General features: G+C 56.6%; 1 protein-coding gene across 1 annotated transcript in view; it reads right to left on the reverse strand.

Moving 5' to 3' along the window:
* The window catches only part of CSMD1 (CUB and Sushi multiple domains 1), an 858,055-nt gene that overhangs the window by 129,932 nt on the left and 707,417 nt on the right, over positions 1 to 20,706 (reverse strand). The window contains exons 18-23 of the mRNA XM_059685840.1: positions 18,783 to 18,971; positions 17,711 to 17,827; positions 15,036 to 15,251; positions 13,859 to 14,047; positions 8,953 to 9,122; positions 7,139 to 7,295 (exon numbers count right to left, since the gene is read on the reverse strand). Coding sequence (XP_059541823.1) covers positions 7,139 to 7,295; positions 8,953 to 9,122; positions 13,859 to 14,047; positions 15,036 to 15,251; positions 17,711 to 17,827; positions 18,783 to 18,971 — 1,038 coding nt within the window. The remainder of the gene's footprint in view (positions 1 to 7,138; positions 7,296 to 8,952; positions 9,123 to 13,858; positions 14,048 to 15,035; positions 15,252 to 17,710; positions 17,828 to 18,782; positions 18,972 to 20,706) is intronic.

Consider the following 20,706-nt stretch of genomic DNA (forward strand, 5'->3'; position numbering starts at 1 on the left):
GGGTCCCCTTCTGAGCAGCGCTTCCCGAGATGTTTACTCAGGAACCAGCTAACCGGACTCATCGCTGGTGCCGTGGAGGCCCGAGCGGCCTGCGCACGTCCTCAGGGCAAAATCCATCCGTGGGGAGAGAAACGGTAACCGCCAGCCCGGTAGCTCTCACGCCTTTTTCCTCTCAAAGCAGCAGGAAGAACCCGCCACACGTGCCGGGAAGGGCGAGACCGCAGCGACCACGACCTCTGACCCTTTCTGACGATCAGGTCGCCCCGAGACCCCATCTCCTGTGAGGGACCCTGTGTGGGCACAGTGGATCTATGACTCTGACTAGCATGGGAACTACTGCTTCTTAGTTTCCCTACGGAAAAACGGAATGTGCCCACTCTTCCCATAAAAGGTTAGATTTTTGCAGCCTTGGTGACACCATTTGCCAGCTTCTGATTAAGCTCACAGTCAGATCCTCTGCTTTTAGCCGGAGCCTTGTAACTAGGTCATGCGTGTCTCCTGTTTCTAGGCCCCTGGAGTTCTCGAAGGCTGGCCCGCAGCACACACATCAGTCCTGCAGGAGGAAAACAGAGCTGCGTGCACCACCCAGGACACCGTCGCCCGACCGAGGACAGACTTCCACCCTAAAACACAGTCACTTACACAACCAAGCCTCCTGGAAAATTAGCAAAGCTACACGGACCCTTCCAGACCCGCCTCGGGCAGTGACGTCTGTGGGGTGTGAGGCTGGGATCGGGGTGGGGGCTCAGGCGACGAGTAGGGAATCTCACTTGGCAGAGACGGAAGTCGGCTGGTGTCTCGGGGCCTGTTTAAAGCTCCGTGAACGCTGATCCGTTTGCCCCGGATGCTCTCCTGGCAGGAAGGCGGGCGATGACGAACATCCCGGAGGAGCCCGAGACCCGGGCCACGCCAGCTCCCCTCCCCGCGCTTCTGGGCATGAGTCAGCCAGCTCAGCACCCACGCGTCAATGTCCTTCCTGAACCGCATGCGGGCAAGGCCCTCCCTCTGGAAGCGATGGCCACGTCTGTCCTGCGGTTTGGGGCCGCACCTGGGTCGGCACAGCGGGTCCCAAACAACTACCCGCGCCGCCCGCCTTGAGAATCCGTCAGGTTTGGGCCCCAAGGATCTTTCTAGTGATGGTCTACAATAATCCCATATTCACTATAGTCTGCTGTTTACCTGAGTGTGCCCACAGCGCATCACTTCCTAACGCAAACAGTGAGCCGTGTGGGGACTGGGGACGGGACCGTTTCCTCTCCGGGGTGTTCTTCCCCATCATCCACTGTCCCTCCTGTTACAATGAACTCGGCGTCCCTCCGAGGGACCCCGCGCCGGCCTCCCTATCACACCTGGACCGCCTCCAGGGCCCCTCACGTGGGATTCCCCCGCCGGCGTCTGGGGTGCAGAGCGTGTTGTCCGCAGCGGGGCTCAGGGGCTCTCTCTTCTCGCAGAAGCAGAGAAAGTGCAGCTTCCAGCATCCTCCCAGGAAGGTGAGCTCGGACAAATGCAGGGATGTGTCTCCATATGTGGATGGAGCAGGTTTCCAATGGCGCCCTCGCAGCCCAGGTCGTGGCCCTCCTGCTGCCCGCCCCGGCCCCCTCTCGCCCGCCCCGGCCTCCTCTCGCCCGCTGTGGGCGGTCCCTGCCACTGCCATCCCGTCCACCTGCTCACAGAACCCAGGCAGCGCCGGGCCCAGGGCCAGCTCCGGTTTCCTCTTCCAGGGAATGCGCCGTCGTCCAGCGGCTTCCACCATGAGTCGCAGTTTGGAACCCTCAATCCCTCACCCAGTAGGCAGGCCTCTGCCCTCAGACCTCAGCTCAGAAGTGTGAGTGCCCGTCCTGAACCTAAGTGGGCAGGTCACACAACAAGCTGCCCCTTACTGGTCACGTGGTGTAATAAGGTTGCGTCTGATTGGTTGCTTCTTGGGACCAGAAATCCTGATACACCAGTATAGGCACCTGATTTTGCTTTTTTAAACTGATTTCAGGGAGGAAGGGAGATGGGAGAGAGAGAGAAATATCGATGATGAGAAAGAATCATGGATCAGCTGCCTCCTGCTCGCCCCACACTGGGGATGGAGCCTGAAACCTGGGCGTGTGCCCTGACCGGGAAACGAACCCATGACCTGCTTCATAGGTAGATGCTCAACCACTGAGCCACCCCGGCCGGGCAAGGCTCCTGATTTTTAAAAAAGCAACTTTGGAGCAAAAAGGGTAGGTCGTTATTATTAATTATTATTATTTGGTAAATCAATCAAAATCATACCTATTTCTTGTGCCAGATCAGCAAAAAAGTAATGTATTTGTTAGTGCCCACAGCTTTTAGTGGTTAGTCTGTGGATGCGCTGAGATGACAAGGGTTGGGAAACGCCTTGTAGTTGGTTCAGTCAGCTGTCAACCAGGCGACATCGCCCCCCGCCCCCTACTGCCCGAGGCACCTGGGCCACAATGGGAGGCTGAGGATGGGGGGTGGCGGGCCACAGGGGAGCAGTGGGATAGCCACGCGCACTCCTTTCTGTGGAGACACGGAGGGTTCTCTGGGCTCTGGAACGGCCCGTTCCTGGTGGAGCAGGGGGCTCTAGGGGTGGAGAACGGGCACTGACCAGCTGCGAGAGACGTGCTCGGGGAGGGAGGGGCACGGAAGTCCCTGCCTCTGTTTCCCAAGGAAACTCCCTCGTGTGCGACGATGCTGACCCGGCTGGCGGCCTGGGGTCCAGCTGCGGGCTGGCCCTCCCGGAGCGTCCAGGGCGAGGCGTGCTCCGAAAATGCTGGTTTCCCGAGCCAGGACTTTGTCCCCCTCTTTTTCAAAGGAAGGGCCACAGGCCCAGTGGTCTGTGTCCGGCAGACCTGCAGCCCTCAGCCTCCTGCTGGGCCTGGAAGACAGCCTGACCCCCAGCTTCCTATCTATTCTCATGCGCCCTTCGCCCCAAGTGTCTCTTCATTCAGCCGTGCAGAGCTGGCCCTCCCTGTACCCCACGTCCGTCTGAACTGAAACAGGAAACGCAATGCAGCTGGCAGCCGGGGCGGAGGGTGGGGGTCCCCCGGGAAGGCCTGCAGCAGTGAGGGGGCAGTCCGGGGGGTGGGGGTCCCCCGGGAAGGCCTGCAGCAGTGAGGGGCAGTCCGGGGCGTCTCCGGTTGTCCCAGCACCGGATGGCTCATCCTCTGGAAAACCCAGTGGCCATCACCATAAACATGTGTGTGTCAGTGTGACCTACGTCATGCGTGACGCCTGCATTTACAGCTCACGTGACAAGGGCCTCATTCCATCACCAAAAAGCTTGCCCCTGACCGGTTTGGCTCAGTAGATAGAGCGTTGGCCTGCGGACCGAAGGGTCCCAGGTTCGATTCTGGTCAAGGGCATAGACCTTGGTTGTGGGCACATGCCCAGTGGGGAGTGTGCAGAAGGCAGCTGACCCATGTTTCTAACTCTCTATCCCTCTCCCTTCCTCTCTGCAAAAAATCAATAAAATATATATTTTTTAAAAAAGCTCTCGTCAGTCATTTGGGAAGAAAGAACAAGCCCAGGTAAAGAGGAGATGAATTAAGGCTCAAATATAAGACGACACGAAGGTTCGAGCTCAACGCAAGAGGAGCCACGTGAAGGGCCACTGATGGGGCCCCTCCCCGCCGCCTGCCCGTCACGGGGACTGTGTCAGCCGCGTGCCCGCTGAGCGAGGCTCCGCCAGGGCCCGCGGGCCATCCAGGCCCGTCGCTGCGAACAGGAGCGTTCGCCTCCCCCTTGCACACGGCGGGCCTCCCACCATCGCCGATTCCTCCAGACCACGGCCAGGAGATGGCCCAGGGGTGCCCACGCGCGGGCAGTGGGCCTGTGAGCTTGAGGAAGGGCTGGTCACCTGCTCCGATAACGGAGTGTACAATCCAGAAGGCCTGCCTCCTGCCCGCACCTCCCACGTCCTGCTCCTGGAGAGTAACTGCTCTGGGGCCGTTCTTGTGAAACACCGAAGAGTCAGCGGATTGTTAAATAAATCCTGAATTCAACGCAGGGCGGGTGCCCAGAATCCTTTTCTCTGTGCAAATATTTGCTGAAACGCTTAGAAAACACCTGCGTCCTCAGCAGGACTCTCCCCGCCATTTGAGCGTCTCCGTCGCCGGAGGAGGAAAGGGGCGGCTTACGTCCCCCGAGGGGAGCCCGGCTCCTAGTCTCCAGCAGCTCCCAGAACTCGGTGCCCCACCTACTCCTTTTGTATCAGGAATCAGACCACATGCGAGGTGCAGAGGGGGATCCGAAACGCACACGTCGTCCCCACCGCCAGGCGCTCCTGCGCGAAGCATCCCATCCACGTAACCACGGCCTCGGCAGGCAGCCATCGGCTCTAGGAACAGGCTGATCCGGGAAAGAGCGGGGCTTGAATGGACGTCCCCTTTCCCGCTGTTGGTTGCCTGCCCTGCCCGCTGATCAGAATCCACGAGCTGCTTAGTGAGCGTGGACGGCCGTATTGCGCCGTGTCCCCGAGGCTGCCTTGGCTCCTGGCCGCGGCCCTCAGGTCGCTGACACCCGTCAGTGTACCTGCAGCTCATCCAGGGGGGCCCTGCAGTGTCTGAGAACACGCTCCGCACAGTCCTGGCTCCGAGGGGACCTGCAGGTGGTTGTGGCCTGGCCACGCCCCACCCGGAAGCTTCAGAAAACCCCCTCACCCTGTGGGCACACGGCTTCTGCCTCGCAAACACGACTGAAAGGAGCTACTCGCCACGGCTGAGAAGTGCCGGGCAGTGAGGTGGCAAGGTCTGGAGGCTTCTGGACTATTCCAGCACCCGGGATCTCTCACCCCTCGGGAAAACCCTGTCGCCATCACCATAAATAAAGTTATATGTCAAATGGACGATGAGAAGCATGTGCGGGTCCATTACAGTATTAAAGAGAACGGAGGATGCTGTCTGTGACCATTCCCAAACTTGAGGATGTTTAGTAAACTATGTATTTACTCTGTCGGCGTTTTCTAATCCGCTCCTGTGGGTAGATTAATTATGGATCTGAAGCATTTGCGCAGGAATGTTTCTTAAGGAATGCGATTAACTAGCAAGAGGCAATTAGCGAGTCTTTGGGAAAGAGTGGGAGGTGCCTTACACAGACTTCAGCTTGAATCATTTGCTCAAAACCTTTCATAGCCATTATTCGCGCGGCATCTTTGGGGGGCGATTATTTCACTTAGGTTTTCGAGCACATTGTGGCTGCGTGGGGTTTCCTAAACTTAATTGCTCAGTGTTTAAAGCAAAGAATTTAATGTGAAGTTAATCGTATTTTGATTGTCGAGCCGTCAGCACCGCCGACTGTATAATGCCTGTCGGTTCCCGCCGGGCGGGCGGCGTGTCCAGCTCCGGGACAGTCTCAGGAGCTGGCGGCACCCGGAGCGCCTGTTTTTTGTTTTGTTTTGATTGTTTGTTAGTTTTTGTTAATCCTCACCTACTGGAGAGTCTGCTTTTGTAGGCGAGGCAAAGAGGGACCCGGGCAGAAAAAGGAATTACTCTCGTCAAAATGACTGTACGAGGAGCTCAACAGCAATGATCCCCAGTATTTCTTTCTCCTACTTTTTAGAAGTTTGCGCTGCTGTGTAAAACATTACCAAGTGCTGGCCGGCCTGTGTGGCTCCGTGGTTGAGCGTGAACCTGTGAACCAGGAGGTCACGGTTCAATTCCCAGTCGGGGCACATGCCCGGGTTGCAGGCTCAATCCCCAGTGTGGGGCGTGCAGGAGGCAGCTGGTCCATGATTCTCTCATCATTGATGTGTCTATCTCTCCCTCCCTCTCCCTTCCTCTCTGAGATCAATAAAATATATATTTAAAATTACCAAGTGCCCATAAATAGATCCACAGTCTCAAGGTTTCTCAAAATCACTCAGAAAAATGGGCGGCAATGGTGGAAGGCTGCGCTGGGACCGTGGAGAACACGGGGTCCCCAGGGGCTGAGCGTGGCCATGGAGCCAGTCCGCTGGACAGAGCAGGAGAGACCGACACAGAGAAGCCGCAGCCTGTGGCCGTCCGGCTGGGTGGGGGCCGCGGACTCTGGGCGGCTAGTAGCGCAGACGGGGACAGCTCAGCGCCTCCCCCACAGCCCCGGTGTGCGCTCAGTCGGCGTGGATCTGTCTGCTGCCCTCTTGCACAACCGTGAGAATACAGACTCGAGGCACCGTCCTGCACGACTCCAGCTGGAAAGAGTGGGCGGGAAGCAGGAGGCAGCGAGGAGGCCGGAAGGCGATGGGGTGTGAAACGGCAGCTCAGGTGCGCGTTTCCTGGGAGCTGCGTGGAGAGGCCCCCACTGGCCATGGGTCACAGAGGAGCACAGGGAGCAGAGGGGAGGCCAGGCCCAGGCCCCCGCCCTGGGGACCAGGCTCGGGGAGGCCTGGCCGATCGGCTCCCTGAGGCAGCAGGAATGCAAGAGCCACGGTGCACGGAGCATCCTGGGAGCTGCAGTGAACGCCATGTTCCCTCAGACCTTTCCCTTCCTCCCAGCACCACGCCTCCGGGGCGCGAAGACGGTGAGAGCAGGAAGTGGCTTTAGCACCTTCCAGGAACCAAGCGAGCAAAGCAACAATGGACACAGTCACGTGAATCTACATCAGGGGGCCACGGCCTGCCCTTCATCTGCAGTCAGAGCCCATGGCTTTGATAAGAAAGCCTTCTGGGCAGTGAACTCCATGCGTGGAGCCCTGGTTACAATAAAGGTTAAAATACGGGCTATCGGGCGGCTTACAGCCGATCGCTACTGCAGTTTGCACACAACACACGTCACATGCGTTCTTCTCACTGAGCCTTTGCAGCGGTCATTTCCACGGCCGTGGACGGTTTTCTCAGGATGTCGGCCACTTTAATTGCATTTCTGCTCAAGGTTAACCGACACTTCCACTGTCATCTCCCCACTAAGCGGGATTTGAGTCGCTCATTTTCCTCGTTGGGGCCTGATGCGCTGGGTCTGGGGTGACTGCTATCTTTCCAGGCCGTTACTCGCCTATCTGTCCAATAGAGACATTAACCCTGACGGTCACTAACAAATATTCATGCTCAGAACCAAAGGGCTTAATTTCCTGTACCGTGGCCTTTGGTGTCAGAGAGACTTTGAAGCATCGCATCTCTAGGAACCGGGGGACGAGGGGAGGAGGGGGGGGCCGCCCCGGGCTACTCACTGGTGTAGCTGAGCTGGAAGCCGGCGGCCGTGTCCGCGCCGTTGCTGTCGAACTCCAGCCGCAGGTGGTTGGAGGTGCTGTTCAGGGTCAGGCCCAGCAGCTCGCGCCCTGTGAAGGTCCCCAGGGGTCGGGAGGCGCCGTCTCGCCCATCGAACACCTGGGGGGGGGGTCACGCGAGAGCCTGTCACTCCCGTGGTTTCAGCTGAGCAGTAATTTGTGCTGCGCGTGAGCCGCCCACAGACACGCCCACTGCGAGGACCCGGGGACAGCCACCTCCCGGGTTCTGCAGAGAAACGCGTCCCACGGGGACTCAGGAGGGAGGCAGGCGCTTCTGTCCGGAGCTCCTGACCGGAGCGCGTGGCTGCTAATGGGGTCAAGGCCGGCCAGACCGCTCCATCCTGTGTGAGCAGATGAAGGACTGGGGGGAGGGGGGCACTGACTGTCCCTTGCAGCTGGGTTTGCACATTCTCTCAGCCTCACAGCTAAACAACAGCGGGACCCACAGCATTGGGGTGGGGGGGGGGAGCGTGTCAGCACGAGTGTCATGTGCCTGTAAGAACAAAACCCCAGCCCGGCCGATGTTTTTGGCTGAGTGTTGACCTATGAACCAGGAGGTCACAGTTCCATTCCCGGTCAGGGCACACGCCCCGGTTGTGGGCTTGATCCCCAGTGGGGGGTGTGCAGGAGGCAGCCGATCCATGATTCTCTCTCATCATTGATGTTTCTCTCTCTCCCTCTCCCTTCCTCTCTCTGTGTGAAATCAATAATAAATAAAAAAAGAATGAACCCCCCAGACTTTTGCAAAGGGAACGAGAAGAGAGACGCGCCCCATCTGGCCACAGGTCAGCTGTGGGACCTGGACAAGTTGCCACGTCTCAGTGGACTGAGCGGCTGTGGACGGGACGAGGTCTGGCCTTCGTCTGTGCTGCTCCAGGCCTGAATGTGATGCCCGAGGCTCGCTCTGCAGTGGGTGCTCCCTGGGCCCCGGCCCCCAGAAGGCCCCGCTCCCTGCGCAGTCCCAGGAGAGGGGGCAGCTCTCAGGAGCCTCTGAGGTCACGGGGCATCTCCACTTGGAGGCGGGATGTTCTAGGTCAAGGCAAGACCTGGGCGCCTGGGACCTGATCCCCCTGCCTGTGCCCTGGAGTCCCCCGGGGTGTGGGGGTGCTGGGTGCAGACCCCACAGGCCCTTCCCAAGCCCGGCACTCGCCATCACAGGAAACACGGAGCCCTGCTGCGGGGCCCGCTCACCCCACGGGCCTGCCTCCTTGAGTCTGTCCAGTCCCCGCGTGGCTCCTCCACGGGAGCCGGCTGTGTGGTCCCCTGACCGTGGCTGCGATGTGTCCACAGTCACATCACGGTCATCGTAGCTCTGAATGCCGGGACCGCGTGTACACGGAGTGGCCACAGGGCTTGGCTGGGGCCCCTGAGCTGTCACAGTGTCTGTGAGTGCTGGGCACAGGGCTGGACCACGCCCTACATTCCACCACTTACCCCTCCCACCAGCCCGGGTGGCAGGCAGCCTGCATGTTTCACACACTGGGAAGCTCAGAGTGTGAAATGATTTGCCCAAGATACACAGCTAACACCGTCGGGCCCACGGCCACAGACCGAGCTGCTCCGAGGTCCACACTCGCTCCACTGAGTGGCACCTCCGGCCGCCATCCCAGGGGGAGAGATCCACTGGAGAAGGAGCTGATGGGAATAGACCGGTGCATGTGCACCCCGCCCGTGTGCACCCCGCCCGTCTGCACCCCGCCCATCTGCCCGTGGAGGGAGGGCCCTGGGGGGGGGCGCCGTGCCGGGGGAGCCTTTACCCGGAGCGTGTCCCCCTCCTGCAGCTGGAAGGTGCGCGCCCACAGGCGGATGCCCTTGCCGGCCTCCGTCTCGATGCTGTAGATGCATTCGTGGTGGTTGTCGTAGTTGGACGGGAAGTTCGGCGACAGCAGCGTCCCTTCGCTGCCCGTGACCCTCGCCCCACACTCAGCTGAAAGGGAAGGGGAGAGGATTTGACGTGAGAGGACGGGTGCGGACAGATACAGTTAAAGCCGCCGCGGCAGCCCTCCCGCCTCTCACTGGGTCTGTGGTTGATACACTGTAGCCACAGATCCGTGACCTTGACCTTGAGTGTTTCCCCAGCGGCACAGGCAGGTGATGTTCTTCTTTCTTGTTTGAAAATATTTGCATTGATTTCAGAGAAGGAGAGAGCGATAGAAACATCAGTGATGAGAGAGAATCATGGACAGGCTGTCTCCTGCACGCCCCGCGCTGGGGATCGAGCCCACAACCCAGGCCTGTGTCCTGACCGGGAATGGAGCTGTGACCTCTGGGTTCCTAGGTGGATGCTCAACCACTGAGCCACGCCGGCCACGCAGGATTTTATTTCTCTTAATAGGATGCCGATGTTATTTCCGCCCCAGTTACTCTCATCTTACATGGTAGGCAACGGTGTAAACACCCAGGCAACAGGGTAGCGATGCAGAGATAATCCAGATAAAACAGAATAACGGCGAGTGGATTATGATAATCTACAGGCTGCTTCGCGCTGCGTGTGTAGAACGATGCTGTGACTTCCCTGAGGTGAGGGTTTCTGAGACCTTAAACTCTGTGGGTCGGTAATCTCCGACCTGAGGGGAACGGCTCCAGGATTCTGGGAGCTCCGGGGCATCCATAGGCACTGTGTGTAGTTTTCCTCGAGGGAATGTTCAAACCGCGCACCCAATTCGCAGATAAATATCAAAACCACAAAGAAGGAAGAAGGGCTATTCGGGGAGGAAGCCGGGTGGTAGACGTGTGCAGCATGTGCCCCGGCAGGAGATGAGGGGCTCCACGCAAGGTCACTGCTGAACTGTCTGCACAGGGAAGTCCTGACTCGCTGACGATCTGTGCCTCATGAAACAGGGAAAGACCGAATTGGCTCTGGAATCAGGGGATTTTCCTAAATAAATCGACAGTGGAAGAGGCTCTCCTCACGGGAAAAGCCAGGATTTCCTCAGCTAACAATGCAGTGTTTGGAGGGTTAAGGAATCTTATTTCCACAACTTCCCCGCCTGCCTCGAGGTGTCCTGGGAGGTTGGCATAGGCACTGTGGGCGGGCGCCGTGGGCTCAGTGTTCTCGCCATCAGGGGAGTCGCGGGGACGCTGAGACAAATGCCTGAGGCTCGCTATGCCTCAGCCGTTCTCTGCCCGTCATGGGCAGGTGGGGAGGCCGTGTGTGCCCAGCAGCAGGTGGGCGGCAGGTGCGCGGCTCGTGTCTGGGCTGAGAACCAGGCCCTGTGACGTGCAGGCAAAACGCTGTCCTTCAGCCCTGCAGCCCCGACTCCTGCTGCTCCTCCCAGGGGCACAGCCCAGAGTCGCAGGGATGTGACCACTGGGCCCCCCTAACCACCGTCGGCCCAGCGCGTCTCCAAGCACCTGCACCCTCCCAATGGCGTCGGGGAGCCCCTCGTCGATGCTGCAGAACAACCTGGACGTGCGGACTCCCGCCCAGATTCAGTGCCCACTTACAGGCCGTGCCCGTCAGCCGGTCAAACTGAGAGACAGCGGGACTACAGCCTTTACACTGTCGCCGTCCTGTACCAGGGGAGACACCTGCTTTCCATCAGCACAGCTGTCAAAGGCTGTGCTGCTACAGCCTGTCCAAGGTCGTGTTCCTACAGCGTGTCAGAGCTTGTGTTACCACAGCGTGTCAGCAGTCATGTTCCTACAGCGTGTCAGAGCTTGTGTTACCACAGCGTGTCAGCAGTCGTGTTCCTACAGCGTGTCAGAGCTTGTGTTCCTACAGCGTGTCAAGGTCGTGTTCCTACAGCGTGTCAGAGCTTGTGTTCCTACAGCGTGTCAAGGTCGTGTTCCTACAGCGTGTCAGAGCTTGTGTTCCTACAGCGTGTCAAGGTCGTGTTCCTACAGTGTGTCAGAGCTTGTGTTACTACACGTGTCAACAGCCATGTTCCTACAGCGTGTCAAGGTCGTGTTCCTACAGTGTGTCAGAGCTTGTGTTACTACACGTGTCAACAGCCATGTTCCTACAGCGTGTCAGAGCTTGTGTTCCTACAGCGTGTCAAGGTCGTGTTCCTACAGCGTGTCAGAGCTTGTGTTACCACAGCGTGTCAGCAGTCATGTTCCTACAGCGTGTCAGAGCTTGTGTTACTACACGTGTCAACAGCCATGTTCCTACAGCGTGTCAGAGCTTGTGTTACTACAGCGTGTCAACAGCCATGTTCCTACAGCGTGTCAGAGCTTGTGTTACTACAGCGTGTCAACAGCCATGTTCCTACAGCGTGTCAGAGCTTGTGTTACTACACGTGTCAACAGCCATGTTCCTACAGCGTGTCAGCAGTCGTGTTACTACAGCGTGTCAGCAGTCGTGTTCCTACAGCGTGTCAGAGCTTGTGTTACTACACGTGTCAACAGCCATGTTCCTACAGCGTGTCAGAGCTTGTGTTACTACAGCGTGTCAACAGCCATGTTCCTACAGCGTGTCAGAGCTTGTGTTACTACAGCGTGTCAACAGCCATGTTCCTACAGCGTGTCAGAGCTTGTGTTACTACACGTGTCAACAGCCATGTTCCTACAGCGTGTCAGCAGTCGTGTTACTACAGCGTGTCAGCAGTCGTGTTCCTACAGCGTGTCAGAGCTTGTGTTACTACACGTGTCAACAGCCATGTTCCTACAGCGTGTCAGAGCTTGTGTTACTACACGTGTCAACAGCCATGTTCCTACAGCGTGTCAGAGCTTGTGTTACTACAGCGTGTCAACAGCCATGTTCCTACAGCGTGTCAGCAGTTGTGTTACCACAGCGTGTCAGCAGTCGTGTTCCTACAGCGTGTCAGAGCTTGTGTTACTACACGTGTCAACAGCCATGTTCCTACAGCGTGTCAAGGTCGTGTTCCTACAGCGTGTCAGAGCTTGTGTTACTACACGTGTCAACAGCCATGTTCCTACAGCGTGTCAGCAGTTGTGTTACCACAGCGTGTCAGCAGTCGTGTTCCTACAGCGTGTCAGAGCTTGTGTTACTACACGTGTCAACAGCCATGTTCCTACAGCGTGTCAGCAGTTGTGTTACCACAGCGTGTCAGCAGTCGTGTTCCTACAGCGTGTCAGAGCTTGTGTTACTACACGTGTCAACAGCCATGTTCCTACAGCGTGTCAAGGTCGTGTTCCTACAGCGTGTCAAGGTCGTGTTCCTACAGCGTGTCAGAGCTTGTGTTACTACAGCGTGTCAAGGTCGTGTTCCTACAGCGTGTCAAGGTCGTGTTCCTACAGCGTGTCAAGGTCGTGTTCCTACAGCGTGTCAGAGCTTGTGTTACTACAGCGTGTCAACAGCCATGTTCCTACAGCGTGTCAGAGCTTGTGTTACTACACGTGTCAACAGCCATGTTCCTACAGCGTGTCAGCAGTCGTGTTACTACAGCGTGTCAGCAGTCGTGTTCCTACAGCGTGTCAGAGCTTGTGTTACTACACGTGTCAACAGCCATGTTCCTACAGCGTGTCAGAGCTTGTGTTACTACACGTGTCAACAGCCATGTTCCTACAGCGTGTCAGAGCTTGTGTTACTACAGCGTGTCAACAGCCATGTTCCTACAGCGTGTCAGCAGTTGTGTTACCACAGCGTGTCAGCAGTCGTGTTCCTACAGCGTGTCAGAGCTTGTGTTACTACACGTGTCAACAGCCATGTTCCTACAGCGTGTCAAGGTCGTGTTCCTACAGCGTGTCAGAGCTTGTGTTACTACACGTGTCAACAGCCATGTTCCTACAGCGTGTCAGCAGTTGTGTTACCACAGCGTGTCAGCAGTCGTGTTCCTACAGCGTGTCAGAGCTTGTGTTACTACACGTGTCAACAGCCATGTTCCTACAGCGTGTCAGCAGTTGTGTTACCACAGCGTGTCAGCAGTCGTGTTCCTACAGCGTGTCAGAGCTTGTGTTACTACACGTGTCAACAGCCATGTTCCTACAGCGTGTCAAGGTCGTGTTCCTACAGCGTGTCAAGGTCGTGTTCCTACAGCGTGTCAGAGCTTGTGTTACTACAGCGTGTCAAGGTCGTGTTCCTACAGCGTGTCAAGGTCGTGTTCCTACAGCGTGTCAAGGTCGTGTTCCTACAGCGTGTCAAGGTCGTGTTCCTACAGCGTGTCAGAGCTTGTGTTACTACAGCGTGTCAACAGCCATGTTCCTACAGCGTGTCAGAGCTTGTGTTACTACACGTGTCAACAGCCATGTTCCTACAGCGTGTCAGCAGTCGTGTTACTACAGCGTGTCAGCAGTCGTGTTCCTACAGCGTGTCAGAGCTTGTGTTACTACACGTGTCAACAGCCATGTTCCTACAGCGTGTCAGCAGTTGTGTTACCACAGCGTGTCAGCAGTCGTGTTCCTACAGCGTGTCAGAGCTTGTGTTACTACACGTGTCAACAGCCATGTTCCTACAGCGTGTCAGCAGTCGTGTTCCTACAGCGTGGTTCCCAGCTGTTACTTTACCTCGTCTCCTGGTATAAATGTGACTGACGCAGCGTCGCTCTCCCTCAGTCATGAACGGGGGGCGGAAGGAGCCGACCTTCCAGCTGAGACGGCACAGCCGGAGGCTCGCCCCCTGGCAGGCAGCTACGTGGTGGGTCCACGCCGCCCTCGCCCTCGCCCTCGCCCTCGCCCTCCTCCCACCACGCAGGGCCCCGCGTCCCCACTGCGCCCGGCCCGCCCCCCGGATGAATGAAATGAAAGCGTGCGACCACCTACCCACACACCTTGGCAGAGGCGCACTCCACACCCGGCGGCCCCCGCCCAGGCAGGTCAGCGCGGCGGCCCCTTCCAGGCGGTACCCCGCGAAGCAGGAGAAGGTGAGCGCGTCCCCGACCCCGAAGCGGAAGCCCACCCTGCGGCTGAAGGCGGGGGCACCGGGGTCCTCGCACGGCTCCAGGTCGGACTCTGCAGGGGAGGGGGGGTCGGGTCACTCAGAACAGGGCGGGCGCTCCGGCTCTGGAGTCCGTTCACTCAGAAGAGGGCCCTCCCGACCCCGTGCCCGCGGGCGGTCCTGTCCCTCCTGCCGTGAGCGCTCGCACACGTGGCCTCAGCGTGAGGGTTTAAGGAGACTGCTCATCAGGGAAGACGGCCCCTTCACAGCGGCCGCTCGAAGGGCGGGAAGCTACTAGAATTCTACGATTTCTAACTGCTGAGGCCAGCTCCCCCTCCTCTCACAGCGTCGCTGAGGGCCCCACACGTGGGCACAAACTCCTAGAGGCAACGCTGGCGGGAAGCTGTGTGCCGCCAGAGTTCTAATTGAGAGGAGCGGGAGCATGCACACAACCACACCCCCACACGCATGCACACAACCACACCCCCACATGCAGGCACACAACCACACCCCACATGCATGCACACACCACACCCCCCACACATGCACACAACCACACCCCCACACGCATGCGCACAACCACACCCCACATGCATGCACACAACCACACCCCCACACGCATGTACACAACCACACCCCCACACGCATGCGCACAACCACACCCCCACATGCATGCACACAACCACACCCCCACACACATGCACATAACCACACCCCCACACGCATGCACACAACCACACCCCCACACTCCAGTCACACACACACAACCATACTCACAACCACACTCACACACACCACACACACTCACTCATACACTTCACATTTACACACAACCACGTATCCCATACTCACACATACAACCACACACCCCACATTCACACACACACACACACACACATCCACACACCCCACATTCACACACACACTCACACACACACATCCACACACTCCACGCTCACACACAGACACACATTCACGCCCACCACACACCCACACACATGCACACACACACGCTTACACACAGTGCTATTATTTCTCGGAAGAGCGGGAGGGCCAGCGCACCAGAGAAGGTGATGTTGAAGCCCTCGTAGGAGATGGAGAAGTCCGAGATGAAGCGCAGCTGGGCGGTGGAGCGGCCGAACAAGCCCGCCTTGATGGCGTGGGGCAGCACCGACCCCGTGAGCCGGGCCACGGGCTCCGAGAAGCTCCCGTCCTCCGTGATCAGCAGGTAGTCGTGCGAGCTCTCCAGGTGGAAGGTGTGGAACATCATCTGGACCCCTGAGAGCAACGGTGGAGATAGGTGAGAGACACGATGACGGAGACCCATGAGAGGGGGGTCCATGAGAGACACGGAGGGGGATCCATGAGAGACACAGAGGGGGATCCGTGAGAGACACAGAGGGGGATCCGTGAGAGACACGGAGGGGGATCCGTGAGAGACACGGAGGGGGATCCGTGAGAGACACGGAGGGGGATCCGTGAGAGACACGGAGGCGGATCCGTGAGAGACACGGAGGGGGATCCGTGAGAGACACGGAGGCGGATCCGTGAGAGACACGGAGGCGGATCCGTGAGAGACACGGAGGGGATCCGTGAGAGACACGGAGGGGGATCCATGAGAGACACGGAGGGGGATCCGTGAGAGACACGGAGGGGGATCCGTGAGAGACACGGAGGGGGATCCGTGAGAGACACGGAGGCGGATCCGTGAGAGACACGGAGGGGATCCGTGAGAGACACAGAGGGGGATCCATGAGAGACACGGAGGGGGATCCATGAGAGACACGGAGGGGATCCATGAGAGACACGGAGGGGATCCATGAGAGACACGGAGCAGGGGAGGGAGAACGTTGCTGGAGATGCCTCCTTTGGGGCTGTGAGAAATCTGTCTGGAATCCAAATTTAACCTTAAGCTTTGAAGTCCATGCAGACAATGGGTGAAAGAGTGTGGCTTTAGAAATGAAAGAAATAAGCGAGGTAAACAGCAAAAATGAATAAATGTTTAAGTATATATAAGTGTAATGGTAGATGTAGGTATAGATACATAGACATCAATCAACATAGATCTAATACCAGTGTAGGCAAGATGGAGACACAGATATAGATACAGATATAGAGATAGCTAGATATCGATATATAGATACAGACATAGATATAGACTTACTAGTAGGTATAGATATATAGTTTATAGAAATAGATACAGACGTAGGTATAGATATAGAAATAGATATATAGACATAGATATAATACCAGTGTAGGCAAGATGTAGACACAGATATATATGTAGAGATAGTTAGATATTGACATATAGTTATAGACTAGACAGACATAGATATAGAGTTAGATATAGATATATAGTTTATAGAAATAGATATAGGTGTAGGTATAGATATAGATACAGATACAGACATAGATATATACTTACTAGTAGATATAGATATATAGTTTATAGAAATAGATATAGATGTAGGTATAGATATAGATAGAGATATAGACATAGATATATACTTACTAATAGATATAGATATACAGTTTATAGAAATAGATACAGATGTAGGTATAGATATAGATATAGACATAGACATAGATATAGATGTAGGTATAGATAGATATAGATATAGATATAGACATAGATACAGATTTATGGTGAGGGATAGAGTACACGTGACGGACTTGACCATGGCCTGCATGCAGAAATGGTCGCTGGGCCCTCCAGCAGAGCATCTGTAATGACGGAGAAGAGAACCTCCCCATTTGCGTTGAACAGATGCCCTAGAGGAAGTCTTAGCTTGGACTGCCCAGCACGCACCCCCACACCTGCGGGAAGGCGCAGTGTATGTGCCTCACACACATGCTCCCCCAGCAACGGCGCCTGCACAGCATCCTTTCTGGATCCCCAGAGCGAAGTCAGTGAAATGAGCTATGAACAGGTTCTTTTGTCAAAAAACGTCTCCATGTGATGGCATTCGTCATGTGGCTCTTTTTATTCTTAACTTTCTTCAAGGCCGACCCTTTCCCAAGCCTGCTGGGGGCGGGCGGCTCAGCACTGGAGTGACATACACGTGTCACTCCAACCTCAAGGAGAGTCTACATGATACTTATGTGATCAAATCCCCAAATTATTTTGTCAAAAACAACAAATTCAGACATCTCAAAAAAAAAAAAAAACCCTAAAAGGAAACCCGTGGCGGCCCTGTGCCCTTCCTGTGTGCGTGAGCTCCGGTCCTGGCACAAAGGGGCCTTTCCCGGGTCCCCGCTGTGTGCCTGTGCAGTGGGGAAAGGCTGGCTGTGCCATGAGCCACCGGGGCGGGGGGGGGGGTGTCAGGCGGAGATCTGATGTGGGAACGTCGAAGCCCAGCGGCACCCAGGGAGCCCAGGTCTCTCAGGGAATTGGAAGTTGAGTCCATTTCTTCTCACTTCCTCTTATCTATTCAATAGTCACATCTTACACAATCTCCGCCTCCTTTCCGTACATTATGCCAAATTTTCACGTCTACACTCACATGCACAACCCCGGTTTATCTGACAAATACGCAGTAAAACAAGAAATCCACTTCTGCTCGTAGCACTAATCACTTAAAGACCATTATTCTTCTAAAATGTGTAAAAACATAAACATTCGCAGGGAAACCACGCGAGATCTGTCCGCTGACTCACGCAGACACTCACACCCTTTCTGCCCCCGCGCCTGCATCCGGTGAATGACCGCTGGTCGGAGATGGACGCCATGTCCCTACCTTTTCCGTGGGACACTTCGATGGTCCAGGTGCAGTTGAGGGAGTTTGGGTAAAAGTCTGGAAACCCCGGAGACAGGACGGTCCCGCTCTTCCCGTGGACGTAGCCTCCACAGAGGGCTGAAAACAGTAAGACAAGGTCATTGCACGTTCATTTCAGAAGTCATTTCAGAGCGGCTGCGAGAATGAAATTCACGTACAGGGACATTTAACTGGCCGAGGACTGAAGGACCAGCTACTATCAGCGACATAATAACTGAAACTAAGCCAAAACTTTATTTTACTGTAATCACAATATGCTAATTCATCTACAGGTGTCCCGCATTGTAAAAAACAAAAACCCAGAAAAATCACACAGCGAGCGGAGCAGCTGAAGCAGAACCCTCCTGTGACAGTAAACTCTCTGCGGCTGTTGGCGCCTGGCCCTGGGTCCGAGGCCCTGCCTCAGGGCGGGGCTATAACTCAGCTCTGTAAGGCTGAGTGTCTGGGGGAATAGAGTTGAAGGGCAGCCCGTAATTTTTCCTTCTTTTTTAAAAAATATTTTTTATTGATTTCAGAGAGGAAGGGAGCGGGAGAGAGAGAGAAATGATGAGAGAGAATCATGGACCGGCTGCCTCCTGCACGCCCCCAACTGGGGATGGAGCCCGCAACCCGGGCCTGTGCCCTGACCTGGAATTGAACCTTGACCTCTTGGTTCACAGGTGTGATGCTCAGCCAATGAGCCACGCAGGCCGAGCTAATTATTCCTTCTTCTTTGCTAGGCCCACGCTCCCCGTTAGACACAACGCGCTAGTAACTGTGAGATGTTCAATGGGGACAGCATTTAAGGTGACACTTTGTCAGATGGAAGTGCCACTTCCTCACCTCGCACCGCCCCCTAGAATCCCCCTGCCGCCCCGACTGCACACGCACGCCCCTGCATTCCCTGGGGTGCGGCTCACCCCCTAGAATACCCCCCCGACTGCACACGCACGCCCCTGCATTCCTTGGGGTGCGGCTCACCCCCTAGAATACCCCCCCCCGACTGCACACGCACGCCCCTGCATTCCTCGGGGTGCGCTCGCGCGGCCCCTACCGTCGCAGCTGGGCAGCGCGTGGTTCCACTGGTGGTTCCTCTCGCAGACGAGTGGCTCGTCATCGCTGAGCGTGTACCCGGGGTCGCAGCCGAAGGTCACGGTGGACCCGATGCCGAAGTTGCTGCCATGCCGACGGCCGTTCACGGGGATGCCGGGGTCCAGGCAGGCGTCCGACTCGAGCGTCACACCTACAGGGACACGCCCGGCAAGAACACGTCAGGAGGGAGGGCCTCTGGCTTATGGAAGAGAAAGCAGTGTCTGTGCCTGGAACCTGGGAAGGAACCCCGAGAGGTCGGCCCTGGGAATGCGTGTGTGCACTCCGCGTCTACACCTGCACACGGGAGAGTCCCGGGCGCCGGCCCTGCCGTTCTGTGGAGACGCGCACGGTGCTGCTCACGGGCGACCCCGCCGGTGCGAACCGGACAGCCGCCGCCGCCCTGGACGGCACTCGCTTCCCTGGACGCTCAGTACGGACAGTGAGGACGCCGAGGAAGCCCCGTCTGTGCTGTTTCCGTCCCCGTCCCCCCCTCCTCGCCCCGCTCTGGGCATCGTATGTCCCGCCGGGTTGGGCCGTCGCGCTCAGCTTTCCTGTAGCGGCGCCCAGGCCCAGGCCCACACGTATGATGCACAGTGAGGCTGCCCGGGCCGATCCTGAGACTGCGTTCCACACACCCACACATTGGCTGCAATGGGCACTAAGCCGGCCATTCTCCAGGGGGCTCCATCAGCCTGTGCTCACAGGTGTGAACGGAAGTGCTGTCCCAAGTCACAGGATCAGGCTCATGTCATCGTACCCTCTCTCCTCTGTCTCTCACATGGCTCTTTGCTCTTAGAATAGCACATATTTTGAAAATAAGGAAAATGGGAAGAAGGAAAGAGAATATCATTGCAATGTTTATAAATGCAAATAAAGAAAAAAGACATTATTGCTATACAAAACCTTATAATAAAGTTCAGAAAGTTACGATTATGACATGAAGTATTCTCCAGAAATCCTAAATTATTACCAACATTCCTACTGCTCACTCCCCGGCGATGACCTGTGGGATAACAGTCTAAGCGCTGCATATACTGAGCTCAAGTCTGGGGTGGCTACTCCTTCCTCTAGGACGTCCAGGACATGAAACGCAGCTAAGGAGGGACATTTCAGACCAAGCAGTGGGACGGCATTTCTTCATTAGCACAGCGACCTGTGCCTCAGTCGGCAAGGAGACACGAGCAGGCCGTCTGGGCCACGATTCAGAAATGCGTGGTAAGGGTGTGGCTCCATCCACAGGGAGCCAGCCTCCAGGAGGTCAACCAGAGTCTGGGGATCTCCTGAGTGGAGGGAGTCATTTATCCAAGGTGCCCTGAGGCCACCCCTGCAGGTCTATATTCCCAGGAGCAGCAGGTGCTGAGGCCACACCCGAGGGTCTATATTCCCAGGAGCAGCAGGTGCTGAGGCCACACCCGAGGGTCTATATTCCCAGGAGCGCCAGGTGCTGAGGCCACCCCTGAGGGTGTATATTCCCAGGAGCAGCAGGTGCTGAGGCCACACCTGGTAGTCACATTTCCAGCAAACACTATTGTTCAGGATGAGCCATCTCTGGGATGTGCCCTGTTAACAGGTGACTTTCTGACAGCACAGGTCTGTGATTACATTATGTAGTGAGAGCACATTTCATTGTTTTAATTACTGTGTTGTTTTACTTTAAGATAAACGGATATGCCTTTTCAAGCAAAGTTCCCCAAGCTTCTCCCTGGGTAGGAGAGAGAGTTCGGAGATCAGGCAGTGGTGTCACCTACATGCTGTGTCCCAGCCCAGGTGTCCTGAGCCCCCGGGCACCTTGCTGGAGCAGGGGGATGGGGACGGGGACAGGGATGGGGACGGGGACGGGGATGGGGACAGGGATGAGGACGGGGATGGGGATGGGGACAGGGATG

The sequence above is a fragment of the Myotis daubentonii genome, chromosome 2 (genome assembly GCF_963259705.1).
Source record: "Myotis daubentonii chromosome 2, mMyoDau2.1, whole genome shotgun sequence".
Classification (NCBI taxonomy): Eukaryota; Metazoa; Chordata; class Mammalia; order Chiroptera; family Vespertilionidae; genus Myotis; species Myotis daubentonii.